We start from the raw sequence: 16629 nt of genomic DNA on the forward strand, positions 1-16629 counted from the left end.
GGAGGCTGAGGCAGGAGAATTGCCTGAACCCAGGAGGCGGAGGTTGCGGTGAGCCGAGATCGTGCCATTGCACTCCAGACTGGGTAACAAGAGCGAAACTCCGTCTCAAAAAAAAAAAAAAAAACAAAAAAATTAGCCAGGTGTGGTGGCTTCTAGCCTGAATTCTCGGGTTTTATTCATCTTACTCATATGTTAGGGATATTCTCTTTCTGATAAGGAGACTGGATGCTCTGTGAGGGCAGGAACTGTGTCTGTCTCACGGTTATGCCCTTTATTTATGTATTTTTAAAATTCTTTCTTTTCCCTGGGCTGCTAGCCGCCCTCTGACTCCAGTTATGCCCTTTAAACCTAACATCAGGCTGGGCGTGGTGACTCATGCCTATCATCCCAGCACCTTGGAAAGCCAAGGTAGGAGGATCACTTAAGCCCAGGAGTTCAAGACCAGCCTTGGCAAAACTGCAAGACCCTATCTCTACAAAACAGTTAACAAAATCAGTTGGATGTGGTGGTGTGCGCCTGTGGTCTCCGCCACTCAGGAGGCTAAGGTAGGAGGATCACTTGAGCCTAGGAGGTTGAGGCTACAGTTAGCTATGATTATGCCACTACACTCCAGACAGGGTGATTGAGTGAGACCCTGACTCAATTAAAAAAAATCTGACATCAAACCTGGCACATGGTAGGCATTCAGTGAAAATTCTGATCAGAATCAAATTATACTGAACACCCTATTGTGCACTAGGTGGTGCATATACGCCAAGTAGTAGTGAGATAACTGTGAACAAAACAGACATAGTTTTGTCCTCATGGAGTTCACTGACTTCTGGGGGAGAAAGATATTAATAAAGATCACATAAATATATATTTGTGGAATGAAAGACAGATATCTGTATCTGTCTCTAGTTGACTTTCCTTTTTGTTTGTTTTTGTTTTTTGTTTTTTGAGATGGGAGTTTTGCTCTTGTTGCCCAGGCTGGAGTGCAATGGCACAATCTCAGCTCACTGCAACCTCTACCTCTTGGATTCAAGGCATTCTCCTGCCTCAGCCTCCCAAGTAGCTGGGATTACAGGCATGAGCCACCATGCCTGGCTAATTTTTGTATTTTAGTAGAGACGGGGTTTCACCGTCTGGTCAGGCTGGTCTCAAATTACTGACCTCAGGTGATCCACCCACCTCGGCCTCCCAAAGTGCTGGGATTACATGATAGAAGGTGGTGACTGATATGAGAGAGGTATAGAGTTCAGAGCGTGGAGCGGTGGCCTCTGACAGGGTAAATTAAGGATAGCCTCCAGGAGGAGGTAGCATTTGAGCTGGGCTTTGAGTGACTTGGACATGCAAGGATGTCCAGCTTTCTTTCCAGCTGGAGTAAAGGGAACAATCAAAGGCAAGACCTGAAGTCAAAAACTTAGCTACCTGCAGCCAGGTGCAGTGGCTCATGCCTCTTAGAAAATATATAGTATGGTTGATGTTTTGTTTTTACATCTCACATTATGTCTCCCTGTTTTTATTCCATGGTGTGTCTTGCAGAGTTATGTAGGCTAGCATCGCCCTTTTAAAGTGACCCACAGCATTTGCTAGTTTGGATATACCATTACCCCAGTGATGGACATTTAAAATATTTTTCATGATTGCTTTTGCATGAGAAACAATGATGCAGCAGGTCTCCTTGTGCACGTGTGTATTTCTCTCTGGTAGATTGTGAGAAATCCAGTTGCTGGGTCATAGGGTAGCTTTTCTCTTTTGCTTTTTGTTTTATACACCTCTGAACTGTTGGAATCATGTGTTACTTTGGTGATGGGAAAAAAACTAAAAAATAGAAAGAGGTAGGTAGATTGTTCATGTTGTTGGCTCTTTGGAAGTAGAGGTGCCTAATCATTGTCACATGACCCTTATATAATATGCTAATCATTATATAATAAAATCGGGAAAGGATGTTCCTGTCATTTCTACATCACCAAGTAGAGAAATCACAGGCCTTCAACTGTGTTTAAAAGATGAGAAACGTGGCCAGGTGCGTTGGCTCAGGCCTGTAATCCCAGAACTTTGGGAGGCTGAGGCAGGCAGATCATGAGGTCAAGAGATCGGGACCATCCTGCCCATCACGGTGAAACCCTGTCTCTACTAAAAAGACAAAAATTAGCTGGGTATGGTGGCGTGCACCTGTAGTCCCAGCTATTCGGGAGGCTGAAGTAGGAGAATCGTTTGAACCCCCGAGGCGGAGGTTGCAGTGAGCCAGGATCGTGGCACTGCACTCCAGCCTGGTGATGGAGTGAGACACCATCTCAAAAAAAAAAAAAAAAGAGAAATGTGACCCTCTTCGGAGACTCTGGGTCTTTTCTGATAGTAGATGTCACCAAGTTTCAATGACCAGGGTTTCGTACTGGTAAAGCCCTTTTTCAAATTTTTTTTTTCTCTTTTGGTTTTCACAGTTCCATAGAGCTGTAAGGGACTTTTTTAGCAGTCCCACGTGAAAATGCAATATTGTAAGAGCTACCAAACCAGGGTGCTGCGTTGCTGTAAAGGCAGACTTAAGGTGGGACAGTTTGTCTCAGATGGAATTCCTGTGAACATCATCACCTTACAGATAAAAGAGGAATTTAAACATGAGCTGATAAAGAACACAGAGACTCTGAGTGGCGCTAAAGCAGCGACAGGTAAACACAGTAATGCCACTGTTGGGACAGCAGATTGCTGGTTCTCCAAACGTTTCCCAGTATTATGTCACTGACTCCTCACACAAGCCCCACTGGTTTTAGCTGGGGTCACCAGGACTCAGAGTGAGAATCCTTCATCTGTTGTGTGCCTCCTCCTCAGATATGTGCAGAGCTTGGGGGAAAATAGATGAATAAGAAGCTCAAGGTCTGGTGGGAATGTCAGATTTATACACACACACACACACACACACACACATATAATTTATATCAATGCTGGAATTACAAGTGTGGTGGCGCAATCTCAGATCACTACAGCCTCTGCCTCCGGGTTCAAGTGATTCTCCTGCCTCAGCCTCCCGAGTAGCTGGGATTACAGGCATGCACCACCATGCCCCGCTAATTCTGTATTTTTAGTAGAGACGGGGTTTCTCCTGTTGGTCAGGCTGGTCTCAAACTCCTGACCTCAGGTGATCTGCCCGCCTCGGCCTCCCAAAGTGCTGGGATACAGGCGTGAGCCACTGCCCCGGCCTTTTTTTTTTTTTTTTTTTTAAGAGACGTGGTCTCAACACCTGGGCTCAAGCGATCCTCCCGCCTCAGTCTCCCGACTAGCTGGGACTACAGTCGCGTGCCACCAGGCCTGGCTTTACTATTCAATTTTACAGGTAAGAAAGCTAGGGTCAGAGAGGTTAGGTAACTTGTCTAAGGTCACACAGCTAGTAAGTGGCAACGCTAAAAATGGGACCCACGCTCTCAACTACCCCCCACAGCCCGTAACACCCACAGCCTTCGCAAGGCTGGATTCCAATCACGCGTGATTTCGCCATCTCACTGGCTCTCTTTTGAGTCTCGGTGTATCTGTCTGTAAAATGGGAGCGAGGGATCCGACCGTGAGCCCCTGCTCGCTTGTGCGCAGTCAGGAGTGCAGCTCGCGGATCATCTTGATAAGCGGTAAGTCCGGGAAGTGGAGTCCGGGTTCGCGCTTTCAGCGCTCTCAGCTCCGAGGTCCCGGCTCTGGAGCGGTTTCCATGACAACCCGGCCAGCCACCATCCAGAGCCCAAGTGGCTTGCGTCACGTCCGGTCTGTTTACTTCTGGGTCCCAGCCTCAGACGCGGCGATGGCTCATTAGGCTCCAAAGCGCGGTTCCGTGGCTTTTGTCCTCGCTCTTCGGCCTTCCGCTTTGTCCTCCGCCTCTGGCTTTCAGTCCCCCCCAGCCGCGGGCATCTACGACTTCCCGGAGCCAGCGCGCAGCCTCGATCCACCCTCCCTTTGGGCCAGCCTCCTGGCGACATCACTTCCGGGCCGAGTGTTTCCGGGTCGCTGCTGGCCCCCGGGTACTGGTCTCGGTTCCCCTGCAGCCAGCCGGAGCGGCGAGAGCCCAGTGGGGTCCGGCTCCGGCGGCAGCTGCGCCTCCCGCTTGCTTCCCTCGGCCGGGTCGTCCTCGGCTGCAGTGTCAGGGTGAGTGACGGGCCGCGGGCGGAACCTGCCTCCCGGGCTTCCCCAGGCGGAGGGGGCGCCCGATAACTGCAGGGCTTGGCCGGCTCGGGAGCGGGGTCCCTTCACGGCCGGCAGGGCGACAGGCGGGCCCGCGGTTTCGGCACTCCCGGGACCCCCAGCCTGTCCTCAGGATCCCCATTCTCCCGAGAGCTGCCTCGCTAGCTCCTGGGACCCGCCGAGGGTGGCTCAGGGTTGCTTAGGAGGAACACCCCCTTTTCGGCGACTGGGCAAACAGAAGGACACCCCGATTTCACCACGAGGCAGTTACCGCGCAAGGGTTCCCAGTTCAGGCTGTGGCGGCACACCTGGGTTTGTACTCACTTTGTGACCTTGGATAAGTCACTTCATCTTAAGCGCCTCAGTTGCCTGTTTAAGTGTGACAACCTGGTTGCTAGGGCTGGAGTGGAGATGGAATGAGATCCTTCAGGGTCTCTGGCATACAGCAGGCGTCTAATAAATGATAGTTCCTGTTACCTCATTCAATTCACGAACCCGTGGGGAAGGCCAGAATTTGAGACTGGGGTGTTTTTCACAAGTGACGTGGCCCCCGGAGGCTGTGGGAATGACCCAGCTGGGACTTAGCAACCGCCAGCTTCTGTCCCTGCAGGGAGGGAAACAGCTTCCTTCAGAGCTTCTCCGAGAGAGGCAGCTGCCACTAGAGAAGCTTCTTTCAGCACCGCTGAGGTTATTTTCAGAGGTTTGGAAGGCCCCTGTGTGAATTTCTTTGGAATCTAGTAGGAGTGTGGGGACCTTCTGGTGTTTCACAGCCAGTGGAAGGTGCCTTGGACGTGTCTCGGAGCCTCTTGCCTGGAACGAGTGCATTGGAGTGGGTGGGGAGGTGGAGGGGGTTGGACTGACTTCCCCGTCTCCTGTTTGGAGGCTGATGGAGCTCGACCAGGGATGTGTAAACCTGTGGACAGGGGCAAGGCACAGACCGAAATAGCGCTGCCTGTGCACAGAGGGGGCGCCTTCAGATGCTGCTTGGGGAACATTTCTGCTTGAATGGGCCAGCTGAGGTAAAGCCAAGTTAATGCTTTGCTGCTTGGAATCATTTCACTTCCATGCATTGGGACTCTAAAAAGATACAGATTTCCTCTTAGATGTTTACAAAATAATAACTAAAGAAGCCACTGCCTCCCTGACTGTGCAGTATCTGTCTTTCCATTGACTTGCTTTTCAAGAGGGCGCCTAGATTGTAGGTGCAGGAGATGCTGACTGGAGCCGTTGACTCGCCTCTGGGTTCAGGATATTCACAGTGCTGTTGTTTCCCCCCCCCCCCCCCCACACACACACCAGACTGGCACGTCTTGGCGTTCCAATCCTTGGGTTGCTCGGAGAAATTAACAGCTTCTGTCGCTGGGCTGTCTTGGTTTCCTGTAACCACAGTGTTTTTGCAGAGAGCGTATTTTGTTGTTCTTGCAGAGTGCTGGGAATAAATTGCTGGCTCTGCTGTGCTCAGAAAAAACACTAGCTATGACCAGCGACAAGGCATCTTGTATTCTCAGAAAATGTTTTCAGCAGGGATGATGTCAGCTGCTTCACCACTGGCCGATGTCTCTGGCCAGCCTCTCCCTGGCCCTTGAGCTTACATCATATAGAGATTGGCTCTCCTAGCCCCATTCGGTGTGGGAAGATGGGAATTTTGCTACTACAGGAATTTTTGTAACTCAACTCTCTTCGCACCACCATAAGGCGTTCTAACTCAGCCACACACTTGGGGGTAGAGCTGTCCAGCAGATGTAGCAGGAGAGCTTTGTGCAAGTCGGAGTTTTGGCATTAGACCTAGGTCTAGAACCCAGCTCTGCTGCTTCCCAGCCTTACGACTTAGGGTAAATGAGTTGGCCTTTCCGAGCCTCAGTTTCCTCTTTAACCTTGAGACTATTCTGTGGATTTCATTGATTTTCACAGAGCAGGTAGCAGAGAGCCATACAGTAATTCCTTGGTAAATGGTACTGATGTAACAATAAATGAGTGAGATAAATTGGAGAAAGCCCAGGCGTCAGGGCCTGCCAACAAGAGTTCAGATTCCAGGTCTGACCCTTTCTAACTCTGTTGGGCAGGTTGCTTTAATGGGGCAAGCCTTGTTTTCCTTATAGAGTTGTGAGAATTAAATGGGATGATGTAGGTAAAGTGGAAAGCCCAATGCTTAGCACATAGTAGGACTTCAGTAATTGTCAGTCTCCTTCTCTCCTGTCCTTATTGACTGACTGACTGACTGAGACAGGGCCTCGCTCTGTCACCCACATTGGAGTGCAGTGGCGCCATCATAGCTCACTGCAGCCTCAAACTCCTGGGCTCAGTGGATCCCCCCCACCTCAGTCTGCCAAGTAGCTAAGCCTACAGGTGCATGTCACCACACCCACCTAACTAAAAAAAAAGTTTTTTTTGTAGAGGTGGAGTCTAGCTGTGTTGTCCAGGCTTGTCTTGCCCTTAATTATCTTTTAGCTTTTACTTTCTTCCGCCTTTTCCCTCACCTACCCAGGTTGGTTTGAGATGCTTTTTAGATAGGCTTCCCGTCCTTGTTGTTAGGATTTTGAACAAGGGCTGTTTGGATCCCTTTCTCTTATTTATTGTTTTTTCAGCAACAAACAAGGGTGTAGACTGTGGTGCAATTATAGAAGAGCAGACGCTGCGCTGCACTTGAGACTGGCTGACTTTGTAAAAAATCAGTCTCTTTGAGTTTAAGGCTGACTTCCTTGGAGAAAAATTACAGCAGTGTTTGGAAGCTTAATGTCCCTGTGTTGGAATGGTTCTCAGACTACAGACCCTGGCGCCAGAGGCCTGATGGCAGCTTCTCTTAGCTAAGTCAAGAATGGTAAATGCATGTGCAAGTATCCTCTCCAGTGCTGCAGTACATTTTTTTTTTTTTAAATTTTATTTATTTTGAGATGGAGTTTCTATTCTGTTGCCCAGGCTAGAGTGCAGTGGCGCGATCTCACTGCAACCTCCGCCTCCTGGTTTCAAGCGATTCTCCTGCCTCAGCCTCCTGAGTAGCTGGGATTACAGGCATGTACCACCATGCCCGGCTAATTTTTGTATCTTTAGTAGAGACAGGGTTTCACTATGTGGGCCAGGCTTGTCTTAAACTCCCAACCTCAGGTGATCCATCTGCCTTACCTCCCAGAGTGCTAGGATTACAGGTGTGAGCCACTGTGCCCGGCCTACATTTTAATTTTTTTAAGAGAATATACATTTTAAATTGTTTATTTTTTATGGACAAAACAATATGAACCTAGAGCACATCCATACTTTGATACGAGGTGGTGTGCTCTTCCAGCTAGATTTGCAGGCAGGATGTGTCTCCTTCATTGCTGTCCTCTACCCTGCCATCCCTATTCCCCCATTGGGTCCAGCTAAGGCAGAAGGTGGGGGCTGCAGAAATGCCTGTTGGACGTAGGAATTGCGGGGTGGTGAGAGGAGCTCAGGTTCCCAGTCAGAAGGCCAGGCTTGGATTATTGGGTCCATCTTCTCTAACATGGAGCTACTTGTACCTCATGCCATCTTTCTGAGCCTGTTTCTTTGCTCTCCAGCTGATCTCCCAGGATTCTTGGGAGGCACCAATGAGAAACTAAGGTGGGAGCATCACGAATGCTGATGTCCTTTGCAGCACCCATTTCACCTACTTGATCAAGCACCTGCTGTGTGGCTGGCTCTGGGTTAGGCATCATGGTGAACAACACAGACATGGTCCTTGCCTTTATGGAGCTTGCCAGGGAGGGCGGGGGGACAAATAGAGGAAGCTAGTAAATGAATAAAGTTGACAGTTTCAGATTGTGGTTATCTTAGGCGAATGTGATGATGCAGAACTGGGAAGGTGAGATGGGGCGGTACCTCAGGGGGCTGATGTTTGGGCTAAGGCCTGAGTGATGAGAATTTTCAAGAGGCAGAATTTTACCCAAGTGCATTTTGTTTTCTTTTATAAAGACGGGGTATTGCTGTGTTGCCAGGCTGGTCTCAAACTCCTGGCCTCAAGCAGTCCTCCTGCCTTGCCCGTCCAAAGTCAGGAATGACGGGCGTGAGCCCCTGCGCCTGGCCCCTAAGGGGATGTGTTTGCCCCCTGAGCTCCTCAGGCTTGCTCGTCACTGTAGCACTGGGCTCCCTCGGCAGCGCAGTGTGTTGGAGACAGTGGCTTCTCTGTGTCCCTAGTTTTAATATACATCCCCCCTCTCACAGCAGCAGTAATACCCCTGTAAGTCTTCTCCTAGGGACAAAAACCGTGCAGAAGCCAGACTACTGGCTCATTGAGATGAGGATGATTTTGTTGACCTCATGATAGTTGTGGGGCTCATAGGACCTTCCGAGCCGAAACCAGGTCTCTAAAGGACTCCACACGCCAGTCCCAGGCCTGCTGCAGCTTCCGTCTCAGCCCCTTGCCGTCTCCCACAGTCAGCAGACATGTATGAAGCACACAGGTCACCTTACTGAGCAAGGTGGTCACAGTCGTGCACCCACGGAGCTTCTGGGTAGGAGGCAGGACCAGAGCATGTGAAAATACACATCTGCCACCCAGTCAGAGATATTGGCTCCACTCAGAGAAGGCCTGGCTGTTTAGGGGTACGGCACCTTCAGACAACAGCAACAGCTATGGGGGGCTTCCTGGAGCGGCTGTCTGAGCAGCTCATATCCCAGTCATACATAATCCTCTCACCAGCTCTGGACAGAGGCGCTATTATTAGCCCCCTTTTCTAGATGAGAAAACCGACGCCCAGGGAGGTGGAGCAATTTGCCAAGTCACCTGGAGAAGTGGCCCTGGCCTCGCTTGCAGGCGCCTGGCCTTGGACCCCGTGTCCGTGGCCCTGCACGTGTTGTCTCCCCTGGCCCTGGCAGTGTCCCTCCATGAATCCGGATTCGCTTCCAGCATCGTGGCCACAAGAATATTGCTGGATCTGTGCCTGTTCTACTAACAAGTGGCTAAGCAGATGACAAGGTTGTATAAAGCCTGTGTTCCAGCTCAGAACATTCTATCCTCTCCCAACAGGGGGCTGCAGAGTGCTCTTGTGATGAAGGGGATGCAGGCTGTCAAAGGCCGGTAGCGGCACTCCAGGGGCCGGCAGCCACAGTGGCCTCTTTTTAAAACTGTAAAGACCGCATCCCTCTCCCCTTGCTGCAGATGCTTCAGTGGCTTCACGCAGCTCTTTGTATAAAATACCAAATTCCGAGTGTGCTCTTGTGGCCCTTGCGGCCTTGGGGCCGAGGGTCCTGCTGATGCTGGCAGCCGTCCCTCCTCACACCCCTGCCCTCGCGGTCTCGGCCTCACTGGCTGCAGCTCTGCTCCTGTGCCAAGCTTCCTGCCTCAGGAAAGCAGGGTATGGTGGGTAAGGGCATGGACTCTGGAGCCAGATTGCCTGGGTTCTGAGCTCAGCTCTTCTGCCTCCTAAGAGTTCTCTAACCTTGGGCAGTTTCTTTCTTTTTCTTAAAATTTTTTTTTTGTATTTTTGTAGAGACGTGGTTTCACCATGTTTTCCAGGCTGGGCTTGAGCTCCTGGACTGAAGCCCCCCTCTCGCCTCAGCCCTGCAAAGTTCAGGAATTACAGGTGTGAGCCACCGTGCCCGGCCTATCTTGAGCAGTTTCTAATGTTTGTGTCTCAGTTTGCACATGGGTCCACTAGGGCTAACTCTCTCCCAGGATTAAGAAGAGGAAGGGAGGCTGGGTGTGGGGGCTCACGCCTGGAATCCTGGCACTTTGGAAGGCCAAGTCCAGTGGATCACTTCAGGTCAGGAGTTCGAGACCAGCCTGGCCAACATGGTGAAACCCCGTCTTGACTAAAAAATAGAAAAATTACCCAGGTGTGGTGGTGGGCACCTATAATCCCAGCTACTTGGGAAGCTGGAGTAGGAGAATCACTTGAACCCGGTAGGTGGATGTTGCAGTGAGCTGAGATTGCGCCACTTGCACTCCAGCCTGGGCAACAGGGCAAGGCTGCGTCTCAAAAAAAAAAAAAAAGAAGAAGAAGAAGAGTGAGTGAGTGTGTGTGAAGTTCATCACGAATCTGGAGCGTCTGGTAGCGGTAGCTCAGGGCCGTCCTCTGCTGCCGCTCCTTCCCCGGCCTCTTGGTCTGGCAAACTCCTCATCCTTCAGGTCTGCTGCTGTCTCAAGGGGATGTTCCTAAACTCTGCCTTCCCCGACGAAACCAGGACAGGAGCCCCTGCTGTACTCACCCGAACTTCTCTTTCAGGAATATTAACTGTATTTTTCATTTGTAAGCACAGCAAATTCAAGGTCCATCTCTCTGGCTTCTGCTGTAACCCTGCTTGTAGTACATGCTCTGTAATGTGTTGAACCAGCGAGCGCGGCTGCAGGGGCCCAGTGTAGCCCAGGCCAGTTCTGCTGTTCGTTTTGCCTCAGTGGCCAGGAGCCAAAGCACAGCCCATTTCGAGGAATGACATGCTTCTTGTTCATCTCCTTCCAGAGCACTTCGCTGGTCCAGGCAGCAACATGTCCGTGCTTTTAGTGATGTCCCTGCCTCTAATCCAGGAGCCATGGAGGAGATAAGGTAGCCCCCTCAATCGGATGGGGAAGCCCAGTTCAATGGATACAAAATACAAGGATGACTTATTTCGGAAGTACGTGCAGTTCCATGAGGGCAAAGTGGATACCACCCCCAGCAAGCAGTGGCCTGGCAGCGATGAGTATCTGCGGGTGGCAGCCTCGTCCCTCCTCAGCCTGTCCAAGGTGGATCCCTTTTATCGATTCCGGCTGATCCAGTTCTACGAGGTGGTGGAGAGCTCCCTGCGCTCACTCAGCTCCTCCAGCCTGCGGGCTCTGCACGGCGCCTTCAGCATGCTGGAGACGGTGGGCATCAACCTCTTCCTCTACCCATGGAAGAAGGAATTCAGAAGCATCAAGGTGAGGTCCTGAAGCAGCCTCCATACAGGCCGTTCTCCTCTCTTCCTGCTCCTGGCAGTTGCTCCTGAGAGGGACTGCACCTTCTCTGTCCCTCCAGCATCACCTCTGAACCAGTTCTGGCCCTGGCTGCCACACCTTAAGCAGAGAGCTTGGGAAGGTGGGGGCAGCCAGGTTATGCAGGATCTTGTAGCCCAGGGCAAGGCTTGGATTTCTTCTGAGTAGGCCAGGGAGGAGGCAGTGCGGGATCTGGCTTGCCTCTGAAGAGAGTCATTCTGGCTGTGGTATGGGAAGGAGACTCAGAGGGCTGGAGGGGTGAGGTGGGAGGGGTGGGGAGAGCAGTTAGGAAGCTTCTCAGCGGTCCCAGCAAGCTGTGAGGTGCTCTGGACTAAGTGGTAACAGTAGGGGAGGAGGGGGGAATTGAGAGAGGGGATCCTGAATCAGACCACACAGGGATGGCACAGGAGAGCTGTCACTTAGCCAGGCTCTTCCCTCTGCCGTGTTATTCAGAGCCTTGTGGAAATGCCAGACAGGAATGTTCTGATTGTCACCGAATTCTGCCTATCACCCCGCGCCTTTATTCAGCCGTGTTTGCCCTGGCTTCCTCTTCATATGGAGCAGAGCCTTTGCGCCCCACTAGGAGGAGAGAGGTTTTTGCTCCCTGTGTTTAAGAGAGGAGCCGCTGGGTCATTTCCTTGCACAACTCCCGAGTGCTTAGCAAGCCCCAGCCCCTGCCTCCCCTTTCTGCTGCAGGGCGAAACTGTCTAGACCCTTCCCTGCCCTGCCCTGCCCTCTCCCCACCGTGCCACTTCAGAGCTAGACGTCCTTTGCTTTGATATAGTCTCTGTCTTGTGTCTCTGAAAGAAAAGCCCACCTCTCTTTTCTACTCCCTTCCTCTAGACCTACACGGGCCCTTTTGTTTATTACATCAAGTCAACGTTACTGGAAGAGGACATCCAAGCCATCCTGAGCTGCATGGGCTACACGCCTGAGCTGGGCACCGCATACAAGCTCAGAGAGCTCGTGGAGACTCTCCAGGTGAAGATGGTCTCCTTTGAGCTCTTTCTGGCCAAAGTTGAGTGTGAGCAGATGCTGGAAATCCACTCACAAGTGAAGGACAAGGGCTACTCCGAGCTGGACGTTGTGAGTGAGCGCAAGAGCAGCACGGAGGACGTGCACGGCTGCTTGGATGCCCTGCGGCGGCGGGCAGAGGGCCGGGAGCACCTGACGGCCTCCATGGCGCGGGTGGCGCTCCAGAAGTCAGCCAGCGAGCGGGCGGCCAAGGACTACTACAAGCCCCGTGTGACCAAGCCCTCGAGGTCGGTGGATGCCTACGACAGCTACTGGGAGAGCCGGAAGCCGCCCCTGAAGACTTCATTGAGCCTTCGGAAGGAGCCCGTGGCAGTGGACGTTGGGGACGACCTCAAGGACGAGATCATCCGCCCGTCCCCCTCGCTGTTGACCATGGCCGCCTCCCCCCACGGCAGCCCAGATGCCCTTCCACCTGCCTCCCCCAGTAACGGCCCAGCCCTGCTGCGCAGTACCTACTTCTCCACTCAGGATGATGTGGATCTGTACACAGACTCAGAACCCAGGGCCACCTACCGTCGGCAGGACGCTCTGCGGCCGGACGTGTGGGTGCTCAGAAGCGACGCCCACTCCCTCTACCACAAGCGCTCGCCCCCTGCCAAAGAGTCCGCCCTCTCCAAGTGCCAAAGCTGCGGGCTGTCCTGCAGCTCCTCCCTCTGCCAGCGCTGTGACAGCCTGCTCACCTGTCCTCCAGCTTCCAAGCCCAGCGCCTTCCCCAGCAAGGCCTCTACCCACGACAGCCTGGCCCACGGGGCCTCTCTGCGGGAGAAGTACCCAGGCCAGACTCAGGGCCTTGACCGCCTCCCACACCTTCACTCCAAACCCAAGCCCTCCACTACGGCCACTTCCCGCTGTGGCTTCTGCAACCGCCCAGGTGCCACCAACACCTGCACCCAGTGTTCAAAAGTCTCCTGCGATGCCTGCCTCAGTGCTTACCATTATGACCCCTGCTACAAAAAGAGTGAGCTGCACAAGTTCATGCCCAACAACCAGCTGAACTACAAGTCCACCCAGTTCTCCCACCTCGTGTACAGATAGACTCGGCCTCGCCCCTTCCAGCTCCAAGGGCTACACCACCCACCTTTTGGGTTTTCCGGTGAAGAAGTATTCACGCATTGATCTCAGAGGCGGGGACCTGCACTTGACCATGTAGGTGGCAGAGATCGTGGGCTGGCTGTGTCCACGTGGGAGTTCACTTAGCAACTCCGATGTTTCAACCAATGGCTGCTTTGTTGTCTGACAAGGGAGAAGGTGGCACTTCCGTTCAGATTCATTTTGCTAATCCCTCCACTCCGAGTTCAGTTGGTTCTGTTTTTTTAGTTTTGTTTTGTTTATTCCTTTCAAGAGGATTTCCATCTCTGGGACCCTCACCACACCTACCCCTCCCATTGCAAAGCCAACTTGGACTGGGAAGGGCCCTTCAGGTCACCAAGCATCCACCTGGAGCGGCAAGCTAGAGGCCTGTTGGCTTGTGAAATGAGCCCTCCTGCCACACGGGGCCTCTCCCAAAGGCTCATCCCTTGGCCGCCCCCTTCCCAAACACAAGGATCCCCAGCTGGACTCTCCAACCCCTGGCTTTGCCACCTCTCCAGGTGTCAGAGGCGAACCGAGTCCAGTGTTAGCTGAATGTCCTTTTGTAACCACAGTGCAGTCAGCCCCTGGCGTTCGTGAACTTTGCCCCAGCACATTGAAGTGTGGGCTCCCCCAGCAGAACTGACTCCCTTTCTGTTGTTTGCACATGCCCCTGTTACTGTACTGTCAATAGATATTTTTGAGATTTATTTTTAAATAAATATTCAACTTGCTGTGTGTTTCAACGTGGTTAAAAAAATTAATTATGTAGCTATTTATTAAATGCCCGGGTTCTTTAGTCTTCCAAGGGAGGGCCTGGCGCCCGTTCGTGTTGTATCCTCCACTCACTACAGCCCAAGGGGAGAGGAGAGTTTGGGGCAGGGAGGAACAGACACGAAGCCCCTTTTTCTTGAGCTGGCGGAGAGCCACTGTCTTCCCTGCAGTAACTATACACCTACCTCCAGTGTGCACTTAGGGGGTGAGCGCAGGTACCAAGGTCTGTGTGCCTGCAGACTGCTGACCTAGTGACGATTCAGGGACCTCACCTGTCGGACCTGTAGCTTGCTGAGCAGGAACCTTGCACTTCACACTTCTTGAGTCTCGTTTCAGAAGGAAAATCATTTGGGATTTCTACTGCCCCTCCATCTCAGTCCTCTTCACCGGTTTCCAGGACTCATCTGCAACACTGGCGATCTCTTTGCACTAAAAGTGGGCAGGAGTCGGCACTTGTGCATCAGACAGACGGCTCCTCAGATGTTCAGCTAAACCTTAGCGGTTCCAAGCCTGAAGGCCCCTTCAGCTCCTCATGTGAATTACCGACCCCTGGATTTTCCTGGTGGGGGTGCAAGAGCAGGAGTGCGGCAAGAGTTTGAAAACAAAGCCGCTTCCTTGTGAACTAATAATATATTTTAGCCATAACTGTTTGCGATGTACACAGTGCTAAGGGATTCTTAGGCAGTGGGTCTTTCTGGGAGAAAGGTCTTCAGCTCTTGAGCAAGTTTAAGTCTGGCTGAATCCTGAGGCCACTGTGAATTTGCTGATGTTCTTCCAACTCAGTTGAGTGATTTTAAGGTTTTCCAAATCTTATATGGCTCTTTTTTAATATATATACATATATGTCTGGTAGATCATATGTAGATATACAGTGTGTATATTAAGCTGAATTTCAACCAACTTTATTACTAAGACCAGCCTATCGGGGCATTCATCTTCGATGTTCCTCCTTTTCACATTTCAGAATCGGCAATGCCTGGCCCACTCCTGAGAGCTCTAGTTTTCTAGTTTTCCATTTCCAGATTGCGCCAGCATTCCAGTCACTAACTCTTTTAACCAACCGTGATGCCACGTAACTTACCCAGCGGACAAAAGCAGGAACGGCTAACGCATCCTGGGAGGGAAAGTCCGCCGTACCTGCCATCACGGGGTACTGTGCTCACAGACTGGAATAGGAAACACCAAACCCTGCTCCCTGCTGTGGATCTCACTGTATGAGGTTGCCGTGATTCAGATAGTTAAATACATGCTAATTTAAAAATGCAGATGTTTTGCATTTGATTTCTACCAAGAGTTGAAATGTTGAGAGATGATAATAATAATAAAGTGTCTTCCATTGTTAAATGAAGTGTTTGGGGTTTTATGTCCCCTGTCCCCGCTCCTTTGAAGTTTGGTTACTTGGGAGTTTATTTTTCTTCAAGCTGTATTTAGTTTTTTAATGACAGGACTCAAATTTTCTCTTTCATAAAATTGACAAACAGCATTTGAGTGCTATATTGCAAGCCTGGCACTTTTTGTTTTTTAAGTTTTTTGTAAAAAAGTTTTGATTTTTGTATTTTTTATTTTAAGACAGAGTCTCGCTCTGTTGCTTCCCAGTCTGGAGTGAGTGGTGTGACCACGGCTTCCTGTAGCCTGGACCTCTTGGACTTGAGGGATCCTCCCACCTCAGCCTCCCAAATAGCTACAGGCATGCACCACTATGCTTGGCTAATATTTTATTTTTTGTAGATGTGGAGTCTCACCATATTGCTCAGGCTGATCTTGAACTCCTAGGCTCAAGTGATCCTCCCACCGGGCACTTTGTATCTTGAGAGTCTGTGGATGATCTTGCTTTCTAGCCTCAGGCCTCCTATAAATTAGGCACTGTTACGATCCCCGTCTGACAGATGGGGAAATTGAGGTGCACAGGAGTTCAGATGTTTCCCAAGGAGGGGACCGCATCCTCCAGGAGAAATGCTTGTTAGTAGTGACTGGGAGGCATTAACTAACATTGGAGGATGTTATTTAACAATTAATTCCATTTAAATTTTTTTCCATCCATTGAACTGTCTCAAGGAGGGAGTCAGTTCAATGGTACCTTCTCTTTAACAGAGAAACCTGGCATGAGACACAGCCTGTGGCAGGCCCTTAGCCAGGTTTTCAGTTACCTTCTATCTAGGGCAGGCCTTACTACTTTTCCATTTATAACAGTGATAGATTTGTTTGTTGTTGTTATCTATCTATCTATTTATTTATTTATTTTGGAGACAGAGTATTGCACTGTTACCCGGGCTGGAGTGCAGTGGCGCTATCTCTGCTCACTGAAACCTCCAACTCCCAGGTTCAAGCGATTCTCCTGCCTCAGCCTTCTGAGTAGCTGGGATTATAGGCCCCCGCCACCATGCCCAGCTAATTTTTTTGTATTTTTAGTAGAGACGGGGTTTCACTATGTTGGCCAGGCTGATCTCGAATGCCTCACCTAATGACCCACCCACCTTGGCTTCCCAGAGTGCTGGGATTACAGGTAAAACAGCCACCGCACCCAGCCAGGTTTGTTTTAAAAATCCATTTAAGGGAAAAAAATCAATTTAAGGGTTGGCTAACATCTGTAATCCCAGCACTTTGGGAGGCAGAGGTGGGAGAATCACCTGAGGTTAGGAGGTTGATCAGCTTGGCCAACACGGTGAGACGCTGTCTCTACTAAAAATACAAAAATAAGCTGTGTG

General features: G+C 51.0%; 1 protein-coding gene across 1 annotated transcript; it reads left to right on the forward strand.

The window, feature by feature from the left end:
- The first annotated feature begins 3422 nt into the window (after positions 1-3422).
- Positions 3423-15268, forward strand: SPATA2 (spermatogenesis associated 2). The gene is made up of 3 exons (XM_017529928.2): positions 3423-4107; positions 10557-10993; positions 11891-15268. The coding sequence occupies exons 2-3, from the start codon at positions 10658-10660 to the stop codon at positions 13115-13117; spliced, it is 1563 nt and encodes a 520-aa protein (XP_017385417.1). The 5' UTR covers positions 3423-4107; positions 10557-10657; the 3' UTR covers positions 13118-15268.
- Positions 15269-16629: the final 1361 nt, after the last annotated feature.

This window comes from Cebus imitator, unplaced genomic scaffold (assembly GCF_001604975.1).
Source record: "Cebus imitator isolate Cc_AM_T3 unplaced genomic scaffold, Cebus_imitator-1.0 Scaffold62, whole genome shotgun sequence".
NCBI lineage: Eukaryota > Metazoa > Chordata > Mammalia > Primates > Cebidae > Cebus > Cebus imitator.